Source organism: Hylobates moloch, unplaced genomic scaffold (genome assembly GCF_009828535.3).
Source record: "Hylobates moloch isolate HMO894 unplaced genomic scaffold, HMol_V3 SCAFFOLD_5, whole genome shotgun sequence".
In the NCBI taxonomy this organism is placed as follows: Eukaryota; Metazoa; Chordata; class Mammalia; order Primates; family Hylobatidae; genus Hylobates; species Hylobates moloch.
Window position 1 is genome coordinate 53454910 of NW_026652280.1, and position 20917 is coordinate 53475826.

General features: G+C 34.0%; 1 protein-coding gene across 13 annotated transcripts in view; it reads left to right on the forward strand.

Moving 5' to 3' along the window:
• The window catches only part of SS18 (SS18 subunit of BAF chromatin remodeling complex), a 72731-nt gene that overhangs the window by 9416 nt on the left and 42398 nt on the right, over window positions 1-20917 (forward strand). For 7 of the 13 annotated variants that reach the window (XM_032152605.2, XM_058438540.1, XM_058438541.1 and 4 more), the window contains one exon: window positions 3535-3619. In XM_032152605.2, the coding sequence (XP_032008496.1) occupies window positions 3535-3619 (85 nt within the window). Of the gene's footprint in view, window positions 1-3386; window positions 3432-3528; window positions 3620-13120; window positions 13185-19031; window positions 19786-20917 lie in introns of those variants that run through there. The other 6 variants (XM_058438539.1, XM_058438544.1, XM_058438538.1 and 3 more) reach the window with 3 other exon arrangements.

Genomic DNA, 20917 nt, shown 5'->3' on the forward strand with positions numbered 1-20917 from the left:
ACAACATACGCTGTTTTAGGAATAAAACATTAAGAAAGTAAACTGTTTCAGTGAGAAATGTAACTATACATAGAATAAAAATATTCAAAGTTTCTAAGAAAAATATATTTAATATCATTTTTATTATCATTTCAGTATTGTCAGCTGAGTCCAGATTCTCCTAGAGCATTTGCTGATTGCTTTTTAGGTGACCTATATACAAAGTTATAAAATAATACGAGTATTTACTACTTTTTTGTTAATGTTCATCTTTGAACCTTGAATCATCTTAGAATATGTTTAATTGGGCTGAGTGTGGTGACTCACACCTGTAATCCCAGCACTTTGAGAGGCCGAGGCAGGCAGATCACCTGAGATCAGGAGTTCAAGACCAGCCTGGCCAACATGGTGGAACCCCGTCTCTGCTAAAAGTACAAAAATTGCCTGGACGTGGTGGTGGATACCTGTAATCCCAACTGCTTGGGAGGCTGAGGCAGGAGAATCCCTTGAACCCGAGAGGTGGAGATTGCAGTGAGCCGAGATCGCGCCGCTGCACTCCAGCCTAGCTGACAGTGAGATTCTGTCTCAAAAGAAAAGAATGTGCTTATTTGATGAATGCTATAAAATAATGCAGTTTTACAGAAAATAAACATACTGAAGTTAGAAAAGGCCAATTAAAATTTTTCATTTTTACCTACCCCCTTATATAAGGGAAAATGACTTGGAGGTATTAGGGCAATTGGAGAAATTTGAATGAGTTCTGTGGATTAAATAGTAATGATATATCAATGTTAACTTCCACATGATGGTTGTCCTGTTATATGAGGGAATAGCCTTGTTTTGGGAAAGCCAGTACTGAAGTATTAGGAGTAATATACTACTGACTCACAAATGGTTTTGGGAAAAAGTGAGTGTATATGTATGTGTGTGTGTGTTGGTGTGTATATTTAGAGATGATAGGAAAAATGTGGTAAAATGCTAATAATTAGAGAATCTGGGAGAAAAAATATACAAGACTTTTTGCTATTGAAACTTTTCTGTAAGTTTAAAATTATTTCACAAAAATTGAAAAGATTTGATGAGAGAAGGTTGGGCAAATGTCTTAAAATGAAACTACTTCATAAAAGATGCTGGGTTTATAGATTTTAAAACTGCAGGCAACTTCAGTGTGCTGCTTTAACTCCATTATTTTATATATGAGACCTTAAGAGTGTGGCAGATTAGATGTAATAGTAGTTTCACATTGGCTTTGTCAAGTACTAATCAGCATGATACTAAAATTTCTTCTTAAAGGGTCATGAATAAACCACGTCTGTTAGTATGGTTTGGTCAGTGGTCCTCAGCAAATCTCATGTCATGCAACCATACTAATACTCAAGCAAAGGAAAACTTGAAGGCCTAGACTGAAACAGGTTATGTGTTCTAATTAAAAATGGCTGGTTGGTTTTTTAAAAAATGGCAAGATATGGAACACTATATTTTAAGTTCCTTCCTAGATCTCTACAGAATAATGAAATAGTTCCAGCTAGTGGTCTCTGTTAGTGCTGCTTGAAGAATTTCAACAACACAATTAACCATTATGTATAATTCAGTACAATATAATTATTACTTTGTCCATTTTATGTTAAGTTCACTATCAAAGATGTATCATGTCTGATTGGGCAACATAGCGTCCATGTGAGGCAAAGCATTAAAAGCATGGCCTTGTTTGTGAAAGCGTTATTTTAAGGTCAGCAAGAAATAGTGTTTTTTCCTTTCTTATCAAAAAAAAAAAAAAGCTGTGAAACCTGTTGTTTGTAACAGGAAAAAAATAAGTAGCAAAGAATATGCTAGGATTCGGCTGGGTACAGTGGCTCACGCCTGTAATCCCAGCACTTTGAGAGTCTGAGGCTGGCAGATTGCTTGAGCTCAGGAGTTTGAGAGCAGCCTGGGCAACATGGTGAAACCCTGTCTATTAAAAATAACAAAATTTAGCACTGTGTGGTGTGGCATGTGTCTGTGGGCCCAGCTACTTGGGAGGCTGAGGTGGGAGGATTGCTTGAGCCCAGGAGGTCAAGGCTACAGTGAGTCATGATTACGCCACTGCACACTCCAGCCTGGGTGACAGAGTGAGACCTTGTGTCAAACAAACAAACAAAACCAAAAACGAACAAAAGAAAAGCTAGTATTCCTTTGTGGTGTCTATTTTAGAAAATGAATTAATTTGGAATCTGAATTAGAGCACTTTAGCTGAATAAACTTATTTTTATTATTTTAATTTGTATTTAGCATTTTTAGTAAATGAAATTTTAAGAAAGCCTAACAATTTGATGCAGGTTTTAAGTTTGTACTCATGGGGCTTGTATGGCTGCACTGAGACAAAACACTAGTGATTGGATCACTGTGAATTTTAATATGGCTTTGTCAGTTAATTTGTTAAAATTGTGAAGAGAAGCTTAGCTAAACTAATTCATAGGTAAGATTACAATAAGCATGTTTAACCACATAATGCTGATAATGAATTTGCTTTATTTTCTTAAAGTTAATCTTGAGTGTTGTTGGTGTTATAACATTTCCTCCATCTTTTGTTTTAGCCTATCTCTTTTTTTCTGTAGTTGGAGATTGCCTATTCATTGCCTTCTCTATATGCTGTGTCCTGATAGATGGGTAGTATAAACACAGCGGGCATAAATTGTTGGTCATTGCTACAGTAGTGAAAAGGAAAAAAAGGTGTGGTTCCCACCCCCTTTCCTACATTTTAGCAGAACATATTGACTGTACTTGGGTTTGAGGTTTTTAGCAAAATGAAAATGGCAGAAGGAAAGGGATAAGCATATTTCTTTTTTTTCTTTTTGAGGTGGAGTCTCACTCTGTTGCCCAGGCTGGAGTGCAGTGGCATGATCTCGGCTCACTGCAGCCTCTGCCTCCCGGGTTCAGGCAATCCTCCTGCCTCAGCCTCCTGAGTAGCTGGAATTCCAGGCGTGTGCCACCATGCCCAGCTAATTTTTGTATTTTTAGTAGAGATGGGGTTTCACCATGTTGGCCAGGCTGGTCTTGAACTCCTGACCTCAAGTGATCTGCCCACCTCGAGCTCCTAAAGGGCTGGGATTACAGGTGTGAGCCACTGTGCCCAGCTGGGATAAGCACATTTCACTGGATTCCTTTATTTAGTTCTTTTTTAAAAAAACTCAGTGTACTAGTATGGGCCTATTACATATGTCAGTTATTCCATCTGCTAGCTATGCAATCATGTACAAGTTATCAACCTCTCTAAACATTAGTTTCTCATCTGTTAAATGGAGAAAAGAGCTCCTGCCTCGTAGTATTGGTTTGTGGATTGAAATATATAAGCATATAAAGAATTATAACACTATTTAGCATACATGGTAAAATCTCTGAGCTCATTATATTTAAATATTTATTACTAGGAACTTTTGCAGCGTAGGAAAAACTGAAGTGCTATTGATGTTCAGGTAACAAATTTTTAATGAAACTTTAGAAATGATTACAGTGCTGTTCTTAGGCAGGTAGGAAGAAAATTATTTTTTAATATTGATATTTGTTTTGTTTTAATAGGTATCAGCAGATGTTGCACACAAACTTGGTATACCTTGCTACAATAGCAGATTCTAATCAAAATATGCAGTCTCTTTTACCAGCAGTAAGTACCTTTAAAATCATGTGAAGTAGACAATCTTTATAGTTACATATGGTATGGCACATTTTTGTTGAATGATTTTTAAGTTTTGTTTAGTAAATCCTGCTTTACTCTGAGAACATGAAAGTATTATGTGTTATCTAAAAGCTTTGTTTTGCTTTTATATTTAATTTGAATTCACCTAAAATTGATTCTGTCCCTGAGAAAGTTATATTCATTTACCTGTTTACCTATTTATTTTAATTTTTAATTGCAGAAGTAATTTGTTAATCTGAAGTATTTCACAGCAAGTCCCAGACATCTTACAGTTTGACCAGTAAATACTGTATTTCCATATGCATCTCTATCAGACAGGACTATTCTCATACCCAACTAAGTTAACCATAATTTCTTTCTGTCTTATAATATTCAATCTATTTTCAATTTTTATCCGTTACCTAAAACAAACCTAAATGTTTTACACTTGATCTTAGCCAAAAGGCCGAGAAGCGATTAAAAACTCTAAATTTTTTAATAGTTGTTTGCCTCAGAATCCAAACAAGGTACACATAGTGCATTGGTTGATATGTGTCTTAGTCTCTTTTAATCTGTATCATTTTATCTTTTTAAATCTTCATTTATTTGTTAAAGGAACTGGGTCATATGTTGTGTAGAATTTTTAACATTCCGGATTTGGCTAATTGTATTCTCATGGTCCTTTAACGTGTTATTTGTTTCTCTTATTTCATGTAAACTGGTAATTAGAGAGGCTTAATTAGTGAGGTTTAGATTTTTGGTAAGAGTATTTTGTTGGCGGTTGCTTTGTATTTCCCATAATATCAGATCAGGAAGAACCTGTTTGGTTGTTCCATTTTTAGTAATGTTAAGATTGATCAGTGGGTATACTTGATACCAGCCTGATCAATCCATTATAAAGTTCCCTGTCTGCCTATCACGTAATGGTTTTAATGGTCATTGATGCTTGTGGACCAGATCCTGTATTTCACTTTGGGATCACAGAATGGTGAATTTCTAATTCTGTAATCCCTCTTGCATTTATTAGCTGTAATTATTTTAAAAAGATAAACTTCCTTTCATTAAATATTTGGTTATCCTGAAACTAGAGAGTCCCCGTAGGAAAGTCATGATAAACGCTTGATTCTGTCCTTTCATCAATTTTCAGAATGAGTTGGTCTCTAGCAACCTGTGTAGGTTACCATTTTAATATTTTTGTTTTTATTATCTGAATTTAATATTTTTGGATTTTAATGTTTAAATCCCTTGCAGTCATTCTTTATTATGTTGAAATTTTGTTTCTCTGATCAATGGAAGCCTCTTCATTTGGCTCCTGTGTCCCTCTGACATGAGTCAAGTATTTCATAGCTTCTTTGTTTTTGTGATTTGCTTTATGCTACTTTGTATAAAACATGTAACAATGTAATGGTACCAAGACTACCACTAACAATAAGATGCTTGTCCCTAAGATACATCCCACTGGGGATATTTTAATCAGTATATTTAGTTTTGAAGTTGAAATAGTTCTTCATGTGGCAGTTGTCATCAACTTGATTACCAGCTAGGTAGAATTTATTTTCGTGAATAATGTGAGGAATAGGTTCAGTTTCATTTGTTTCCATGTGGATGGTTTTTTGTTCCATCATTATTTCTTGGAAAAACAAGATATTTTGTCATGCAATCTATGTTGTATCAGGTGTCCATATATATGTGGGTCTGTGTCTGATCTGTTTATATTGTTTCCTTGGTCTGTTTTTATGAATTCCACTCTCTTGTCATACTTAATTTTATTCCTTTTTTTTTTTCTCAAGAACATCTTGGCTGTTGGTTCTTTGCATTTCCATATACATTTAAACATCAGTATGTCAAGTTATATACACATATACGTAATTCTGCAGGGATTTTCATTCAGATTACCTTGACTGTAAATCAGTTTGGGAAGACTTGATATCTTTACAAAATTGAGTCTTCCAAATCGTGAGCATTGCATATATTTTCATTTATTTAGTTCTTTAATGTCTGTCAATGAAGTTTTATGATTTTTCCCTGTAGATAATTTGCACATCTCTCATTGGGCTTATTGCTAGATATTTAATACTTTATATTTTTTGAGGCCACTTTAAATCGAATCTTTGTCTTTTAAGTTTTATTTTCTAGCTGCATTTGCTGTTTACATGGCAATGCAATTAATTTGAATCTCACATTCTTGTTCAACTCTTGCTTCTAAGTTTTTCTGTAGATGCTTTCAGTTTTCTATATTCATGATCATATCATTTGTGAATAATCAGTTTTGTTTCTTTCTTGTCAATCCTTACACCTTTTATTTCTTTTTCTTGCCTTCTCTGGCGGTGACCTCCATTACATTCCTGAATAGAAGTGGTGATAGAGGACATCCTTGTCTTGTTCCTGATCTCAAAGGGAAAGCTTTCACTGACCATTAAGTATGATGTTTGCTGTAGTGTTTTGTAGATAACTTTTGTCAGATTAAGGAAGCTCCTTTCTGTTTCTGGTGTGCTAAGTAAAAATTTATATCTTGAATGGATGTTAAATTTTATCAAGTACTTTTATTGCATTGAATGAGATGATCATAAGACTTTTTCTTCTTTAATCTGTTAATGTGGTAAAATATACTGATATACTTTTAATGCTCCGTCAATCTTGCATTCTTATAATTAACGTACTTGTTGATGACCCACTTGATCATGGTGTTTTTAAAGAAATTGCTATATTCAGTTTGTTAAAATTTTGGTTAGGATTTTTGCATCTTTGTTCGTGAGTGTGATTGACCTGTAATTTTCCTTTCTTATAATGCCTTTGTCTGGTTTTTATTTTGAGGCTATGGTAGCTTTATAAAAGGAGCTGGAGAATTTTCTGCTTTTTCTTATCCAGAAGAATTTACATAATATTTATATTTCTTTGTTAAATGATTGGTATAATTCTTTAGAAAAGCCATCTGAATCTGAAGTTTTCTTTGCAAGGAAGTTTTTATTTACTTATTTCTTTAATTGTTATAGGACAATTTCTATATTTTATAAATTTCCTATTTTGGTAAGTTGTGGTTTTTAGCATTTTAATAAATTTGAACATTAATTAGCATGAAAATAAAGTAAAAGCTCTTGAAATAATCTTATTTTCCTAATGTCAACACTATCTGTAGTGATAATTTTCTTTTTAATGTCATTATGTGTGACTTCTGCTTTAAAATAGTTTTTGATCACTCTTGCCAGATGTTTATTATGGGTTTTTTAAGTCTTTTCAAAGAATCAACTTTTGGTTTTGATTGTGCTCTGTTGCAGCATTTTTCAAACCTTTTGGTCTCAGAACCCCGTTACATTCTTAAAAATTATTGAGGACTTAAAAGAACTTGATGTAGGTTATATTGTTAATATGAATTACAAATTTTTCTCAGTTGTGAAATTAAAACAAATCTAAAAAATTTGTTAAAAATAATAAACTTATTGCATGTTAATATAAATAACATTTTTTAAAGGAAAAATAACTATCTTTGTGAGATGAATGGCATCATGTTACGTTTTTGCAAGTTTCTGTTAAATGTCGGGCTTAATAGAAGACACTATATTTTCACATCTACTTCTGCATTCAGTCTATTGTATCTTGTTTTGGTTGTAGTAGAAGAAAAGGCAGTCTCACACAGACATGTAGTTAGAAAGGGGAAGAATATTTTAATAGCCTTTTCAGATTTTTGTGGATAACCTTGTTTGATATTACAGCAGATCTCAGTAAGTTGGTTTTTTTTTTTTAAAGGTTAGTTGCAGTGTCGAATCTTAAATTGTATCATTACGTTTTTCTTACTCTGGTACATTTAAGCCCACTGGTCCTTATTACACTTTGAATAAATTTTTGCTTATGTATAATTTTATAACATCATGCTTTGGTGATTTGGAAAGTATAAGTTTACTGAGTTAAACAGTTCTTCCAAACATTAACATTTTTCTGTGTGATACCAAAGACTACATTGGTTAAAATCACCTCTAATCTCATCAGAAAAGTGCCTAAGTATGGGGATGCTGTCAAGCTCAAGGTCGTAGATAAGTTTGCACATTCCAAATTCTTGCTTGAAAATTCAAATTTGATCTTGGCAACAAATGTTATTAGTTGATTTTCTTGCTCACTTTGTTTGTTTTTGAGAAAATGTCTGCCAAATACCCACGCCTAGATAAATATAGTTAACAATTGTTCTTTCAAGTAAAAATGGTGTTCAGTGAAAACGGTGCCTAATTCAGGTGGCAACTCAATCACAAACTGCTTTTTCTTGATTATTTTACTTTGTGACAGATAATGTTTATTATTTTCCCATTTTGTCGCTGAATATTTATTTACAAGACATGGAGAATTTACTAAATAATTTTTACTGCTTCATCAAGCACATTTTTAACTGAAACTGTGTTTTTCTTTCTTCAACTGCAAGTGTGTGGCAGCCAGTAATACATTGACTAATAATAATTTGATGTCATTGACTTGATTCATAATGAGGTTCCAGCAATTATATCCACTGTTGCTTTTGTACCATCATTATAAATGTGCACTTAGCATAAAAGGCAAACATCATCTTATTATTATGGAAATAGTTTTGCCCTTGGGCACCTCATGTATGTTTTTGTTTATGATTAATTTCTGATCTTTATGATTTTCTCCCTTTTACTTTCTTTTGGTATGTTTTTTTCTGTTTCTCTGAGTTTTAGATGAATGCCTCTTTCATCAGTTTTCACCTTTCTAATGCATTTAAAATGGACGTAAGTTTTCCTCTAATCATAGTTCTGATATGTAGTATATTCATATTTATTTAATTCCAAATATTTTCTAATTTTCATAATTATTTTTTAATGCATTGGTTGATAAAAATACATTTCTTAATTTCCAAACATGGGTATTTTATTTTCTTGATTTCTGGCTTTATTGCATTGTGATTAAATAATATTTTATGATTTGAATTCTTTGGAATTCCTTGAGATTTGTTTTAAGGTCCAGCATATGGTCAGTTTTTACAAATGTTTCATGTGTATTTAAAAAGAATATGTATTGTTTAGCCACTGAGTGCAGAGCTCTATATATGTCTATTAGGTTAGGTCAAGTGTGTTAATCTTGTTTGAATCCTCTGTAGCCTTAATGATTGTTGTTTTTTTAGCCTTTCCAATGTTTTGTTTGTTTGTTCTATCAATTACTGAGAGATGTATGTTTAAAATGTACAAGTCAAATTGTGGATTGACTGGTTTTCCTTGTAGCTCTTTAAAGTTTTTTTTTTTTTTTTTTTGAGACGGAGTCTCGCTCTGTTGCCCAGGCTGGAGTGCGGTGGCGTAATCTCGGCTCACTGCAAGCTCCGCCTGTTGGGTTCACACCTTTCTCCTGCCTCAGCCTCCCGAGTAGCTGGGACTACAGGCACCCGCCACTACGCCTGGCTAATTTTTTGTATTTTTAATAGAGAAGGGGTTTCACCTTGTTAGCCAGGATGATCTCGATCTCCTGACCTCGTGATCCGTCTGCCTTGGCCTCCCAAAGTGCTGCGCGCCGCCTGCAACATCATTGTGAATTATCCCTTCTTATCTTTAGTAATGCTTTTAAGGTCTAGTTTATCTGATATTAGCATAGCTAAATAAGCTTTCTTTAGTGTTTGCGTGGTATTATCCTCCTTTCTGTTTTCTTGTGTTAGAGATACGATATTATGAGCAGGATGTAGATTTTTTTTTTTTTTTAACTCAGTCTGGCAATCAAAGTGCTGGGATTACAGGTGTGGGCCACTGTGCCCGGCCAATAATTAATTTGTTTTTTATTATTCCTTTTTTTTCTTTCTAGTTGGGAAATCTTACTTATTTACTATTCTTTTAGTGGTTACTGTATAGATTATAATATACATCCCAATCAAAGGACCATAAAATACTTCATTTCTGTTCCTTCCCTCAATGACCTTTTCGTTGTTGTATTTTAAGTCTCTATATGTTTACCCACAAGTGGTTGTTATTACTGTCTTTTTTTGAAGTCAGTATTCATTAGATTCATCCACATAGTTACTTACCATTTCTGATGCTTTCTGTTCCTCCTTTCATTTATGACCTTCTAGCTTAGATCACTTTTTTTTTTCACCTCCTAAAGAACATTCCTTAGTATTTCCTTTAGCACTGCTTTGCTGGTGAGACATACCTTCAGTATTTTTGTTTTGTTTTGGTCTGGGTCTGAAAATGCCTTTATTTCACCATCATTCTTTTCTTTTTTTCCTCTGGAGACAGTGTTTCACTCTGTCACCCAGGCTGGAGCATAGTGGCATGATCATAGTTCACTGCAGCTTCGAACTTTTGGGCTCAAGAAATCTTCCTGCCATAGCCTCCTGAGAAGCTAGGACCACAGGCATACACCATCATGCCTGGCTGATTTTTGTATTTTTTGGAGAAATGGGATCTTATTATATTGCCTGGGCTAGTCTTAAACTCCTGGCCTCAAGTGATTCTCCTGCCTTGGTCTCCCAAAGTTCTGGGATTGTAGGCATGAGCCACCATACCTGGCTCACCATGATTCTTAGAAGATATTTTCCAAGAACAGATACTAGGTTAGTTGTTGTTTACTATTAGCACATTACATTTATCCTTGCATTGTTTTCTGTCTTGTATCTATTGAAAATTCAGATATCCATGTAATTGTTGATATTTTGAACATAATCTGCTTATTTGACTGCATTTAAGAGTTTTGCTTTGTCTAGGATTTTTAGCGGTTTTAATATGTTTAGATGTGGATTTCTTTTTTTTTTTAATTAAATTTTTTTTTCTCACACTGTAGTTAGATATTGGAAGATTTCTTTCTAATTATCCTGCTTGGTGCCTGTTGGGATTTCTAACATTTGTAGGTGCATGTCTTTCATCAGTTTTGGGAGTTTTCAGTCATTATCTCTTCCAGCAAATAATTCTTCCATAAGACTCCAGTTAAACTTAGACTAGACCTTGTAACTGTATCTTTACGTTTCTTAATCCCTTCAGACTTTTCCAACCATTTATCATTCTAGGTATATTTTTTTCTGACCAGTTTTCCAGTTCATTTTTCACTTAGCCTAATCTGTTATACCTATCCCTTGAGTTCCTAGTATATATTTTTCTATTTCTAGAATTTCTATAAGTTCTTTTTTAGATCTTCTCTGGCATTTTAAAAATATTTTTTGCTCTTTGCTGAGAGGGCGTTACTAACTATAGTTTGAGATACTTGAGTCTGAAAAAGAACTATTATGTTTTAGGATGATTTTACTTAAGTTTTCTAGAATGGGGTTTTTCACTTCATTTCAGTTGAATGGGGTGGGAATTAGAAATGTGTTCGTAATTATATGTAAGTTTAACTTTGAGTTTTTTCCCATGTCATCTAAAGAGAAGAATTACTTATTTATAGTTCTATTTCATGTGTTTGGAACTGGCCAAGATCGAGCACTAGCTAGAATCTAAAAGTCAAGAATCCAAACACTGAGAATAAAAGGAGCAAAATAACTTCTAATGCCAGTGCACTAACATTTAAGCATTTTACTTCTTAGTTTCAGCCTTGTGTCTTTTTTCTTAATGCCAAAGTGTTATAACTTTATAATGGAACTTACTCTTCACCTTACACATATTTTAACAAACTTATTTTCTTAATTTTAAGCCAGGAGACAGCAAATAGCAAAAATTGGAGAAGTTGTTCTATAAGCAGACATATATACATGCAGTGTTGACAGCCAAGATGGCATAGAAATAGACATAAAATTTATAAAAAGCTGACAGTTCAAAATGTGCACTACTCTGGCTCCATTTAGTGTAGATAGATAGGGCCCTATCTATCTTGGTAAACATTGCAGGCATCATTTAAATGTTGGTTCTCAGAGATGGTGTTTACTTTATGAAACAACAAACTATTGACATAATTATTTTCATAATTAGGAACCATTTTTAATTTATTTTTATAGGTTTGTGGGTACAAGTGCAATTTTGTTACGTGGATTTCTTGTGTAGTGGTGAAGTCTGAGCTTTTAGTGTACCCGTTACCCCCAGTAAGGAACACTACCCAATAGGTCATTTTTCAATCCTCATCCCCTCCCCCCACCTAGGAACAATTTTACCAGTAGAAAGTGTGACTATTTTTTTGTGTATGCAGATTTTTCCTTCTCAAACATACTTTGAAGAAATGGCATTTCTACGTTTTAATTTCATATTAGTTATTGTTAATTTATTTTTTATCATCTGCTAGTATTAGCATATACAAAGTGGTAGGCACCATTTGTTTAGAAAAGAATTATGAGAGAACAATTTCAGTCAAGAAAAGTTTTTATTCATTAATGTTTCTTTGAGAAAAACTTGGGGAGAAAATAGTTCTTTCTATTGTGGTAGTTCATTTTAAGGCACACAGTCTGAAAATATTTCTGTATAATCAAACATTTTTAAGCTAGAAAGAACCTAGCTAATCATATAGTCTAGTGTTTCTCAGCCTCGGCTACACATTAGAATTATGTGGAAAACTTTAAAAAACTTCCAGTAACTTAATTGATCTGGGCTGAGGGCCCTGTCGCAGTATTTCTTTCTTTTTCTTTTCCTTTTTTTTTTTTTTACTTTGGTAGGTCTTTGTGGCAGACCTGTCACAGTATTTCAAAAGCTTCTTAGGTAATTCTAATGTGCAGTTAGGTATAAAGAACCTTAAATTTCTCTGCCTTTCAAATGGAGTATCCAGTGACATTTTGAGGATTTCAGAAAAATATTATTCCTGTTCCTGTGGTGTTAGCTTCATTTGATATTGTTTAACATGAATCATTTTTATAATATGAGAAAGATAATACTTACTATATATTTTATTAGAATGCTGTAAAACAGTTCATGGTGTCCAGCATGTAAAGGTACTCAGTGAATATTGGCGATAATGATGATAATAAAGATATAGGTACACGTTGGAGGATATCAATGGAAAGGGGCATTAGATTCTGGAGTATTTGAAGTAGAACTAACAGGATTCAGTTACTGAGTAGATATAAAGCATAGAAGAGAGTATTTGGAGACTCGACTGATGGTGATGCCATCCACTAAGTTGAGTACATAAAAGCATGTCTTGATTTAAAAGAAGGCTGAAAGCTGATTGGAATTCTTTATCTTGTTTTTACTTAATTCATTATGAGTACTGAGTTTGAAATATCCCCAGTTTAGCCAAATATACTTCTTGAATTTTAAATTTATTTAAATATATACTTAAAATTTTTGTAGGTATCTTTACAAAGATATCTGTACAAAGAATAAAAGCCTGACCTGTTAATAAAAATTGATTGAGGCTGTGTAGTCTTACATTTTATATATTGTTTGAAATTAAGTTGCATTTTTTTTGGTAACATCATATTTGACATTCTGAGCAGAGCCCTTGGGTAGCATGTGATTAACTGTTTCTTCCAGATGCTTTAGTAAAGATGATAATATTAGTCTTCAGGTTCAGCAACTGTCCTGGCAAAGCATCTGTTAAGGTACTTCTCTGACTAACATTTGATCTTACAGAGTTTCCTTTTTACAGGTGTGATTCAAGTAAGGTGAAGGAACACATGCTTAGAGCTGTGGAACATTTTGAAGATTAGCAGGTTGTATTACGTTTGTAACATTTACTAAATTTTTAGCATAGGTAACTTTGCTATGGTTAGAACACCAAGGACTACAAAAAGCCATACAAAAAACTACTGTCACCCCTGTCTTCCACCTGCTTTTTATGCAATAAAAGCCAATATAAATATATACCTTGCTGTTTTCAACACAAGTAGAACTTGCCATGTACCCTATTCTGTACCTTGTTTTTTTAATTACAGTAAAAAAAGAAAGCATCTATATTCTCATTTAAAGTTATAGAAATAACTTTTCTTAAAATTTGGTATTTTAATAATGTTTAAGTGTTTGATAAACAGGATAATGTTGTCTTATTTCAGGGGTCCCCAAACCCTAGGCCACGGACTGATATGGGTCTATGGCCTGTTAGGAACCGGGTCGCAAAGCAGGAGGTTAGCAGCAGGTGAGAGAGCATTACCGCCTAAGCTCTGCCTTCTGTCAGATCAGTGGCAGCATTAGATTCTCAGGAAGGTGAACCCTGTTGTCAACTGTGCATGCAAGGGATCTAAGTTGCATGCTCCTTACAATAATCTAATGCCTGATGATCTGAGGTGGAACAGTTTTATCCTGAAATCATCCCTCGCCTGCCCCTCCCACCATCTGGCCACCATCAGTGGAAAAATTGCCTTCTACAAAATCAGTCACTGGTGCCAAAAAGGTTGGGGACCACTGGTCTTTTTGGTAAGCATGATAATACTATTTTCTCCTTTGAAACTTATTCTTTAGCTTCCATGATAGTTATCTTTTTCTCTCTCTGGCTGCTCAGCTCATCATCTTTATCATGCCCATTAAATGTTGCTATTCCATTCTTGAACATTTTCTCATTATATGCACTCTTCCTGGGAGATTTTATCCATACTCATGGTTTCCTATATTCTTGACTTCAGGTGTTCCATCAAAACATTGATGCTTGCCAAATATAGATCTTTTTTATGAGTATGAGCCATGAATCCAGCTTCCAGTAGACATATCCATTTGGACATTCCACAGGCCTCTCAAAACAATATGGACAAAACTCATTTCTCCTCAGTTCCCCCTCTGTTGTTCCCTGCTGTAAAAAGGGGGAAAAAGTTCACAACCAGTATTTTCATATTTTCTGTCTCAAGCAAGTAGTATTAAAAACACTTACTTCTCTTAGTCAGAAGCTTGGTGGTCATCTCAGAGTTCTCCCCTTTCTTTCACCTGCCATAGCTTGGTGTCCAAGTGTTTTTCTTTCACTGGTACCTAGCATGGTGCTGCACAATTAAAGGTGTCTAGTTAAAACATTTTGATATTTAAAAACAGGAATCAAGACTGTGGGTGAAATGTCTCTGAAGTGTTTATTTTTGTGAGTTTTAGTACAAATTAAGACATCAGTATCTTTCTGATATTGAGTTGAGGAAGGCTGTGTTGAGAATAAAAAGCAAAAGAGAAAACTATAAAGAAAAATAATTGATTCCTTTAAGAATGTATAACAAAACTTTTTATATACCAAAAAATTCTATAATTGAAAGACAACTCAATAGTTATTGTACAGTGTAACGTGCTATTTTAGAAATACTTTGTATTCAGAGTACATTTGAAACAGCAGAAGATGTGATTACTTCTGCCATTAAGGATTATGGAAAGTTCCACAAAGGCAGTATTCCTGTATTTCATAGAGAATTTGTCTATGGGGGCACATTTTTCTGAATTGATGTTATACGGAGCATTTTACCAACATCATTGCCTACCTGCTTTTTCAAATATCTTAGGAAAAAAAATCATGTTTACTGTTTGCTGGACAGTATATATAAAATTCAGAGACCAATTGAGTCCAGATAGGTAAAGAGATTGGATATATCTTACTGCGAAGAACAGAAATGTTTGTGTTTGTGTGTGTGTGCACAAATTTCCAGGACTATATTAAAATCATCGAAAGTAACTTGCAAAAATGCTAGGGAACTGAGAGTCTGTCCCTTTGACATTAGGGATGACTCCATGGTTTTCAGAAGGGCAACTGGAAAGATGGAATTACCATCACTGAAACTACGGATAAGGAGGCTTGAGGGTGAGGGGAAATATCAGAGATTTCATGTCTGATAGACTTCCAAGTGGAGACGTGAAGGTGGAGTAGGCAATTTCGATAATTAAAAAACATGAAAGTTGGCAGAATGATACTGCCTCCTAATTTAATTCTCAAAGTGTTCATATTGCACAATCATTTTTCATTCAACAAATATTTATCGAGTACCTCTATTTGCTACTAGATGATTGGGGGCTCCAGTAATAAGCAAATATAATCATGGGCACAGTCCTTACAGAACTTAAACCTGTAACGGGAAAGACAGACCTTAAATCATTACACAAACACGTTTGAAATTACAGCTGTAGTCAGTGTTACCAAGGAAGAATATCTGAAAATGTTGGAGCAGACAGTGGGGACCTTATAATTCTGGTGCTCAGGGAAAAAGTGACATGAGGTGTAATTCACATACAATAGAATAGAATTCATTCATTTTAAGTATATAGATAGATGAGTTTTGACAAATCCATGTAATCACCACTATAATCAAGATAACAGTGTTTATCCCCAAAAGGTTTTCCAAATGTCCCTTTTCTGCCCATTTTTAAATTGAGTTCTATGTATGTAGACTGAAGAAAATGGGCTTAAAATTTTAAAATGGTCATATATATATGTAAAATTCAGAGACTAATTGAGTCCAGATAGGTAAAGAGATTGGATATATCTTACTGTGAAGAACAGAAATGTGTGTGTTTGTGTGTATGTGCACAAATTTCCAGAACTATATTAAAATCAGCGAAAGTAACTTGCAAAAATGCTAGGGAACTGAAAGACTGTCCCTTTGACATTAGGGATGACTCCATGGTTTTCAGAAGGGCAACTGGAAAGATGGAATTACCATCACTGAAACTACGGATAAGGAGGCTTGAGGGTGAGGGGAAATATCAGAGATTTCATGTCTGATAGACTTGATATATATGTATATATACATATATATATATGGATTTGTAGGCGTTCCTTATATATTCTGGAACAAGTCTTTTGTTGGCTATATATATTGCAGATACCTTCTCCCAGTTTGAAAATTGTCTTTTTATTCTCTGTGGTGTCTGATGAACAGTTTCTAATTTAAATGAAGTCCAACTTACCAATATTTTGAAGGGATAATTCTGTATCCTGTTAAATATTTTCCTATGTCATAGTCATGATGATATGAAGATACATGTATATTTTCTTGTAGAAGTTAGTTTATTCATGATCCATTGCAAATTAAATTTGTATATAATCTGAGATAGGACTCAAGGTTCATTTTTTTCTCCATGTGATAGTTGATCCAGCACCATTTATTGGAAAGATCATTCCTTAACCATTAAATGTAAGTTGTTTCGTTGTGACTGTATATGTAGGTTGTTTCTTAATTCTTTGTTCTCTTGGTCTGTTTGTCTGTCGTTGTACTAATTATGTCTTATTTATTGTAGCTTATGATAAATCTTTGTATATTCTAGTGTTCTTCGCCAAGATTTTCCTGGCCATTCTGGGTCCTTTGCATTTTCAGGCAAAGTTTAGAATCGGCTTGTGAGTCTGCAAAAAGTCTGTGGAATTTTTATTGGGATTGCATGGAATCTTGAGGTCAACATCAGGGAAATTAATTATCCTCTACAATATTATTAATAAATCTTCCAGTCAACAAAGATGGCATATCCTTCCATTTTGTGAACTCTTTCTCTCAACAGTATTTCAGTGTAGAGGTATTGCACATTTCTTGTTAGATTTATTCCTAGTGTTTTGGGTTTTTTTGGATGCTATTATGCTATCAGTTTTTAAATTTCACTTTCTAATTGTTTTTTGGAAATATATAGAAATATAGTTGATCTTTATATATTGACCTTAGTTATTATATTCACTTATTCTAATGGTTTATTGTAGGTTCTCTTGGGTTTTCTATGCACTTAATTATGTCATCAGCAAATAATGACAATTATAAGTCTTCTTTTTAAATCATTATTTCTTTTTACTTTGTTTTCTGTTTTCTTTTAGTCTTTATACCGTTGATTTGTGTTGGTTTATTTATTTTGTTGAATAGAAATGGTGTTGTATATTCTTGTCTTATTCCTGAATTCAAGGGGAAAGAATCCAGTATTTCATCAGTAAGATGATGTTGGCTGTAAAATTTTTGTTTTAAGAATGCTCCTTTTATTCTTAGTTTCTGAAAGATTTTATTGTGAGTAGGTATTGGATTTCATTAAATTCTTTTTCTTTATCTGTTGAGATGATTATATGGATTTTACTTTGATGATTTGGTGAATTACATTGATGAATTTTCAAAAGTTAAATCAGCTTACATTCCTGTAATAAATTTCATTGGTTATAATGTATTATCTTTTTAATAAGTCTGGATTTGATTTGCTAAAATTTTGTGTAACATTTTCATGAGAGATGTTTTGGCCTGTCATTTTCCTTGTGTCCTTGTCAGGTTTTGGCAGCTTCATAAAGAATTGGGAACTGATCCCCTTCTTTTTGTTTTCTGGAACAAAAAATTGGTGTGAGATATTATTTATTCTTAATGGTTTAGAAGAATTCTCTGTTGAAGCTGTCTGAGTCAGGAGACTACTTCAGGGAAGATTTTAAATGATCGATTCAGTTTCTCTAATAAATAGAGGATTGTTCCAGTTTTCCATTTCCTGTGTCAGTTTCTATAAGCTATGTTTTTCAAAGAAGTCCATTTTACCTAAATTGTTAAATACATTATCATAAAGTTGTTCTTAATATCTCATTTTCCTTTTACTGCCTATATTAATATCCCCTTATTTTCCTTTTACTGTCTATAGCATATGTACTGATGCCCCCCCTTTTAATTTTTCTAAAATTGGAATTTCTGTCTTTTCTTGATTATTTCTGCTAAGGGTTATTAATTATTAATATTCTCAAGCAGCCAGCTTTTGGCTTAATTTTCTCTTAATGCTTTTTATTGAGTTTTGTTCTTGTTTACATTGTTTCCTTCTTTGTACTACTTTGGGTTTGATTTGCCATCTTTAGCTACTGAAAATAAAGGATGATAGTGTTATTTTTCAACTTTCCTTCTTGTAAATACGTATTTTAAAGCTATAAATGGTCCTGTAAGCATAGCTTCAGCTGCATCTCACAAATTTTGATATTACATTTTCACTACCAATTAAAAATATTTTAAAATTTCCATTGTGATTTCTTCTTTTATGAATAATTTTGTTACTGATTTCTTTTTTTTTTTTTTTTTTGGAGATGGAGTCCCACTGTGTTGCCCAGGCTGAAGTGCAGTGGCACGGTCGGCTCACTGCCAGCTCCGCCTCCCGGGTTCACACCATTCTCCTGCCCTAGCCTCCTGAGTAGCTGATACTACAGGCACCTGCCATCACGCCTGGCTAATTTTTTGTATTTTTAGTAGAGACAGGGTTTCACCTTGTTAGCCAGGATGGTCTCGATCTCCTGACCTCGTGATCCACCCGCCTTGGCCTCCCAAAGTGCTGGGATTACAGGCATGAACCACCGCGCCCGGCCTACTGATTTCTAGTTTAATTCCACTGTGCTCAGAAAATATATTTTATGTGATTTCAATCTTTTGATATTTATTGACTTGCTTTATGGCCCAGTATGTGATTCAGTTCAGTCAACATTCCTTGAGTATTTGAGAAGAATGTGTATTGAACAGTTCTTGGATTCTATAAATACAAATTAGGTCAAACAAATTGGTTACTAGTAATGTCAAAATTTTTTTATATTCATAGGGTTTTTTTTCTTCTATAAATTACTGAGAGAAGTATCTTAAAATCTCCAACTGTTATTTTGGATTATTCTGTTTTTCCTTTTAGTTCTGTCAACTTGTACTTTATAAATTTTTGAAGCTGTGTTTTGAGATGTATACACATTTGTGATTGTTAAACATTCCTGTTGAACTTTCATCATAATAAAGCATCTCTGTTTATCCCTAATAATTTAAGCCAGCTATTCAGTATTAACGTAGCAACATCATCATACTTTTAATTAGTATTTGCATGATATCTTTTTCCATTTTTTTCTTTTAATAGATCTGTTCCCTTGAATTTAAAGTAGTTGTGTTGTACACAGAATATAGTTGTGTTTTGAAACCTAATGTATTTGTTATTTAATTGGAATGATGAGTCCATTTACATTTAATGTAGGACATGATATTGTAGGATTTGTGTCTTACAAGGCAGGTTTTTTTTTTCTATTTGTTACTTTCTTTTCTTTAATCAAGCATTATTTTTTTCTATTTGATTTTACATATAATTTTACAGTATACATCTTTAATATGTGTGCATGTATTTTTAAGTAGTTGCCCTGGAGATTAAAATATTCTTCATTAAAATATTAGTTTATTAGGTTGTAGTCTAAATTTCTACTTTTAATACTTGTTGAAAAATGCAAGAACCTTATAACGGTTTAATTTCATTTACCTCACTGTCTTTTTCTTTTTCTAGATGGAGTCTTGCTCTGTTGCCCAGGCTGGAGTACAGTGGCGTGATCTTAGCTCACTGCAACCTCCGTTTCCTGTGCTCAAGCAACTCTCCTGCCTCAGCCTCTCGAGTTAGCTGGGATTACAGGTGCCCGCCACCACACCTGCTAATTTTTGTGTTTTTAGTACAGGTTGGGTTTCATCATGTTGGCCAGGCTGGCCTTGATCTCCTGGCCTCAAGGGATTCCCCCCCTCGGCCTTCCAAAGTGCTGGGATTACAGGCATGACCCTCCTCACCTGGCCTAGCCTAGTCTTTTGTGTGTCTTGTGCTATACTTTATTTTTCTACATTTGTTTAAACCAGTAGAGTCATTGTTATTGTTATTTTAAATGTTAATATTAATATATATTTATCCACATATACTTTTCCATTCCTCTTAACTAACCCCTCTAGTTCTATGCTTCCATGTGGGGCCATTTTCTTTTAGCTTGATATATTTTGTTCTCTTATAACAAGTGTTTTCTTAACTTTTGTTCATCTAAACTTATTTTTATTTCATCTTCATGTTAGAAGATATTTTTTTCTTAGTGTGGAATTCTGGGCTGGTTGGTTGATTTTCTTGTTTTCTTTTTTTGTCTTAGCACTTTACAGATGTCATTTTGTTATCTTCATTTTCTATTATTTCTAATGAAAAATTAGTTGTTAGTTTTATTGCTGTTCTCTTCCAGGTGATATGTCTTATTTTCACTGACTGCTTTTAAGATTTTTTCTGACTTTAGTTTTTAATACTTTGATATATCTGGGTTCAATTCATTTCTTCATTAAATCTCTGTTTTGCTGTTTCTAAACTAATGATTTCCTAATTTCAATGATTAATATTTTCCTGTTCTGGAATTGTCATTTGACTTTCTTACAGAATTACAAGGCTTTGCTGAAATTCTCCATCTGTCCTGTGTTTGTTTGTTTGTTTATTTATTTTTTGAGACGGAGTCTCACTCTGGGGCCCAGGCTGGAGTGCAGTGGCGCAATCTCGGCTCACTGCAGCCTTTGCCTCCTGGGTTCTAGCAGTTCTCCTGTCTCAGCCTCCCGAGTAGCTGGGACTACAGATGCACGCCACCACGTCCGGCTAATTTTTTGTATTTTTAGTAGAGACGGGGTTTCACCGTGTTAGCCAGGATGGTCTTGATCTGACCTCGTGGTCCACCTGCCTCGGCCTCCCAAAGTGCTGGGATTACAGGCGTGGGCCACCGTGTCCAGCCTTATTTATTTCTTGAACATAC